Source organism: Falco naumanni, chromosome 10 (assembly GCF_017639655.2).
Source record: "Falco naumanni isolate bFalNau1 chromosome 10, bFalNau1.pat, whole genome shotgun sequence".
In the NCBI taxonomy this organism is placed as follows: domain Eukaryota; kingdom Metazoa; phylum Chordata; class Aves; order Falconiformes; family Falconidae; genus Falco; species Falco naumanni.
The window spans coordinates 10,585,507-10,590,655 of NC_054063.1; the positions used below are offsets into that span (position 1 = coordinate 10,585,507).

Sequence of the window (5,149 nt, forward strand, 5' to 3'; positions counted from 1 at the left end):
TTGCTGCTTTGTTTCTCGGAGTTGGGAGGAGGTAGGGAGGCATGAACTGACGCATCATGACAGCAGAGTCCACTTCGACAAATTTACAGTCTGCCTTTGATGATCTTTGCAAAGTTTACCCTGTTTTATTTTTCTCCTGTTTGTAGATCTCCCCATTTTCACGCTGTGACTGCCAAAAGAGCAGTTCTGCTGGACCACATTGTGGAACACTTGCAAAGCACAAATGTCACTGAAAGCAGAATTTGGTGAGAGTGTGTTAGTTCACGATTGGTGAACAGATTTCGAAGTACCTGATACTTACTTACCCTGGTGAATTTACTGCTGATTTACCCGAGTTGAGACTTTGGCTTTACATGTGTGTTCTTGGGGCAGACACAAGTTACTTGCAGGCTTCTGACACTGTTAATCTATCTTAGAAGGAAAGAAAGGGAAAATAAGTGACCGTGTACATTACGCCAAGCATGTCCTTGAATGTAGTACTGGAGAGCATAAAAACACTGCAGAAATGAGATTAAATAAGTGCCCGTATAAAACAACAGAAGGGGCAGTCAGTCATCCTTCCATTAAGGTCAATGAGTGTTACCTCTGACTCTGAGAGGACCTAGGCAGTGGCAGTAGTGGTGCAACCCTGAGGAGCAGAAGAACATTATCTAGTCATTAGTGGAGTGAATCAATCCAAATGCTGGGAAAAGAATATTTTTCATACGGTTGCTTTTTTAACAAATTGCATGTTGTTTATTGATTCAACAGATAGAAGTGTTTGAAAAGAGAGGTGTTACAGGCCAAGGGCCTTTGGCACCATGCAAGAACTTTGGCGAATGGCTAGAAGCTATCCTATTGAGCTGTGTTATGGAATGAATTACATGTAATGTAATTAAAGAGGTACTGTGTAATCCACATACTGCAAACAGAGCACATGTACTTGTAAATAGAGGTTTGTTTGATGCCCAAATGGCTGCTTACACAAGAAATTGGGATGACAGGCTGCAATTAGCTTTGCAGACTGTTCTGTGCAGAGTCTTAGTGTTTAGAAACTAGATCAGTATGATAGTATAAAAGTTTAATCCTTCTCACTCAATGGTCCAGAAAATAACCAGAAAGTAAGAAAGATATCTCATTTTGTTTCTGTTGATACTAATGGCAAAAGTCTTTCAAGATGTGTTTCCCCTACGTGCATTTGATGCCAATAACCCTGCTTTTTAGATGACATTAGTTTAGAACTCAACAATTTTTTTAACAATAGAATCTAGTTCCGTAGCTAGGGTAAAAAACATCTCTCTTTACCTTTATTCTCAAATGACTATGGTAAACATTTTTTCACCAGTTTCTTCTCTTCACTGTAAAGTTTTAGGCAAAATCCCACAAAATAACCTGAAGCATGAGCTTTCTGTGAAAATGTGAAAATACTTCATGGTGGAGGGACTATGGACAAATTCAGATTAAGTGCAAGGCACAGCTGTACTACGTTATTGATAGAGTGTGCGTGTTCTATCTTTGATAAACTCTCTGAAGAGGTCTTCAGAGAGCAATGGAGGGGGAATATCCTTTGTAATTCTGCATTATGGAAGTCTGTTAATGTTCAGTTATGGTGGAAGTTGCTATTAGCTGACTATCTCAGTTTAACTATGCTGGGAGCAGATGTGTCTAATCACTTGGTTGCTATTCTGTTTTGCGTAACAGGAACAAGATGATTTAAAAATACCTGTAAAGTTTTTATCTGCTTATTAATTTAAAATAAAGATACCAGGTGGGAGTGTTTAGTGAAAAAATAAAAAGGTGGGAGGACAATGGCAAAAAGAGGTGCTTCTCTTGAACACAGGCTGTTTCTTCCTCTGCATTTTAAAAAACAGAAACTCCCAAACATATGAGCAGCTGGGACGTTTTATAACTGCACTATAGGTGGTATCAGCTGTGCTAGCCCTATTAAACACAGTGGTTAAATGCTGATATATAGATATCTCTTACAAACAATTCCTTTCATATATTCAGAATGCTACCTTAAATTATTTGTATATGATCTGATTGTTAGGGTACGTACTTTTTACTTCACTGCATGATGTTGACCTTTTGAGTTTCTCCTGTATGGTTTTACAAGTCTTATTTTGCTTTTGTTGTATCTTTTTAATGTATTGTAAGCTGCCAGTATCCTTTAGCAATAATGTGAAGTGTTTTGTGATGCAAATGAAATCTGATTTTAAAAAAATATTTTCAATGGAGTTCATGGAATTGTGTTTTAGTTTTTACAAAATTTATATGAACTGCGCTTTAATTCTTGACAGTTCCGTGAGGCTCTCCTGAATCCTACAGTCAAAAGGTAGGATACTAGTAGCCTGCCTGAGTACCGAGGTAGGCTCAGGTTCCCTGCCTGCTTAAAATCTGCGTGTAAACCACCTTCTGTTGGCGTGTAAGTAAAAATACCGTCTTTGTAATGTGACATGAAAACAAATGAAGGCTTATTGCATTGTTCATCGGCACTGGCCTAATATTTGGAATAAAAGTCTATGTCCAAAAATACCTCGTTCTGACCTTTGGTTAACGTGAGCACCTGTAAATCTTTGTGGTTAGCTCTGCAATGGTAGTCCTGCACTGTATGTGTGCATGGGCACATGTGCTGGGAGTCCAGCTGCATTGCCGGTGATGCACTCACACAGCCTTTGCAATGGGTATTAGAGCGTTTTTGCAGCTTTTATTGGAAAGGAAAGATCTTCTGTCGTTAAAGCATGTCTGGCAATAGTACAGAAGAGGGAGGCGGTTGTGTGAAATCTGGGTTCTGGCTATATAGTTACCAATGTTAAACACATCGTTGATCTGTGACTCTGTGGCATTACCTCTGTGAATTCTTGGTTCATCATTCTTTTACTTTGCCATCTCTTCCTTTTCCAGCCGAGGGCAGCATAGTGGCTGACTGGTTTTGGTTGCTGGCCCTCCTGCGTGCTCTCAGATGAAGCCAGAGGAGCAATAGCAGGGTGGCATCCTGTCCTTCCTCAGATGTACTGTGCCTGGAGGTATGCATGCCATGCTTTTCCTGACTCTTCTTCCACAGGGGGTCTGCCCGAAAGGATCTAACGGACGGTGTATTTGGGTGTTAGTGTAGAAGAACTATATTCTCATGTGATCTTCCCAGTTTTTTTCTCTTTCCCTTAGACTTTTTTCCTTTCTATTTTTTGAGGACAAGTGGCACAAAGGCAGTTTTTTTCTTGCTTAGGAAGCCATTTGCTGTCATGTATTGGATGCACAGAAAGACCGTTTTATTTCTTCATCTTGAGTAACTAGACTTGGTTCTTTGCATGCTTTTGAAAGAGTGAATTCTAACAGTAACACCAGAGGAACTGTTTGTCTGTGTAAGACAAGTTAACAAGAGGAAAGAATTAGGCTTAGTACTTTGGAGAGGAAAAAAAACTCTGGAGTTTTATGTAGACCAAACCCCTGCCTTTTGCACAAAAGAAAAGAAAATAATCAGCAAAAATGGAAGGAGCGTTAAGAATAGTTAATACAGAAAACAAGAAATACCTCTGTATGTTTCTCAGGCTCTGCAAAAGCCATTACTTTCTCTTACTGAAGGCAAGGAAGAGACCTGTTCTTGAGGGAAGACTGATGCTCCTTATCAATAGTGCAATTCAGAGAACCACTGGTAATTGCATAGCTGTGCAGTTGTTAGTCATAGCAAAGTAGACAGTGCCCTGTCTTGAAAATTAAAAACAATATAATAAATTCCTATTTTTCCTTCAGTTGTTCGTATTTATCCTTAAGGATAAAGTCTGACTGAGAAATCTGAATGTTTCTTCTCTCTGTTATTTTTTTTCTGCTTTGCTTGAGTTTTGAGCCTTTTGCCACATGGATATATGGTAGGTCATTGATGAAAACAAAATAGGTGCAAATTGTAAACTGTACCATTACCATATTGTGTGAAAGTAAGAAGTGACAGCACTTTGGTGGGACAATCTAGGTGCTTTAACCGTAGGGAATGAGTCATTCGGCCTGGAGGTCCTGGGCTGGGTTGTGGTACTGTGAAGGCAGTGGCTGTGTGTGACACTGAAGCAAGGAGTTAATTGACTTCAGGAACAGAGCAGCAATATGTAGCATTTTGGTAGTGGTTCTCCTGCTTTTGAACCCGATGAGGAAAGCTGGTGTTAACAAAAAATTTAAAAAGTCTGTGGTGAGGTATTAATTCTCTGGTCTTCTATAGTCATTGCTTCAGTAGCAGAGAAGACTGAATGTCTTTTCAATCTTTTTACAAATCACATAAAATACAAGCATTCCAAAAACGAGTAAATCAGATATATTATCTTCTCCTTGTTTCACCACCACCACCTACAGCTTGGCATACTGTGAATTATTCCTGGCGTTCCTTCCTTCCCCAGAGGTCTGATCAGTTTGTTTTCTTCCTCTGCAAAGACGTATGTGTGAGATTGGGGCATGCTTTCATTTTACATCAACTATTTCAGACTTTGTGGCATGGGCTTGGACTTCAAAGCCTTGTCCTTTCCTTTAAGTGACTGACTTCTGTGTCTATCCCGAACTGTGTGCTCCTGTCCTACACTGTAGAGGGAATGATAGTCTCTGTTGTGTTTCGGGTTTTTTTTTTTTTTTGTTTTTTTTTGAAAGCCATAGATACTGAATACTTTGTTAGTGCTGATTGTGGGAAAGTCCTGTTTTGGCCCAGGGGATGGGGAAGCGATTAGCAAGAACTCCCTGAACACCTGGTTAGTGCTGCTGAGCGGAGGCTGTTTGGGTGCCACAGCGCAAGGTGCAAGCCTGCACTGTCGGGTGGGTGGGTTGCCGGCGACTGCTGCGCAGGGGACTTGAACTTGGCTGTTTTACAGGGCGAACTGGGACCGGGCCAGAACTCCGGCATCACCATTTGCAGTTGCTGAACGTGCAGGGAACTGCGCCAGGAAAGCGCAGGGCAGGAGAAAGGGCTGCAGCGCCCCGGGCAGCGGCATTTTGCGGCCGTTCCAGCCCCTTTGATCCGTGTCAGGCGGGCCTGGCTGCTCGCAGGGGCCGGCGGCGCGCTGCCAGCCCGCCTGTGGGCGCGGGGGTCGGGGGGACCGGGACCCGGGGACGGGGACCCGGCGCCGGCTTCACCCGCGCTCGCCCCCGCGGCCGGCAGCAGTGGCGCGATGCCCCGGCCCTGCCTCCGCCCGGCCCT

The 5,149-nt window shown here is 42.4% G+C and overlaps 1 protein-coding gene across 5 annotated transcripts in view; it reads left to right on the top strand.

Moving 5' to 3' along the window:
* Window positions 1–4,907, top strand: part of OVCH2 (ovochymase 2) — a 39,434-nt gene extending 34,527 nt beyond the window's left edge. For all 5 annotated transcript variants that reach the window (XM_040609171.1, XM_040609166.1, XM_040609167.1 and 2 more), the window contains 2 exons: window positions 147–3,005; window positions 4,824–4,907. In XM_040609171.1, the coding sequence (XP_040465105.1) occupies window positions 147–169 (23 nt within the window). In that variant the 3' untranslated portion in view covers window positions 170–3,005; window positions 4,824–4,907. The remainder of the gene's footprint in view (window positions 1–146; window positions 3,006–4,823) is intronic.
* Window positions 4,908–5,149: the final 242 nt, after the last annotated feature.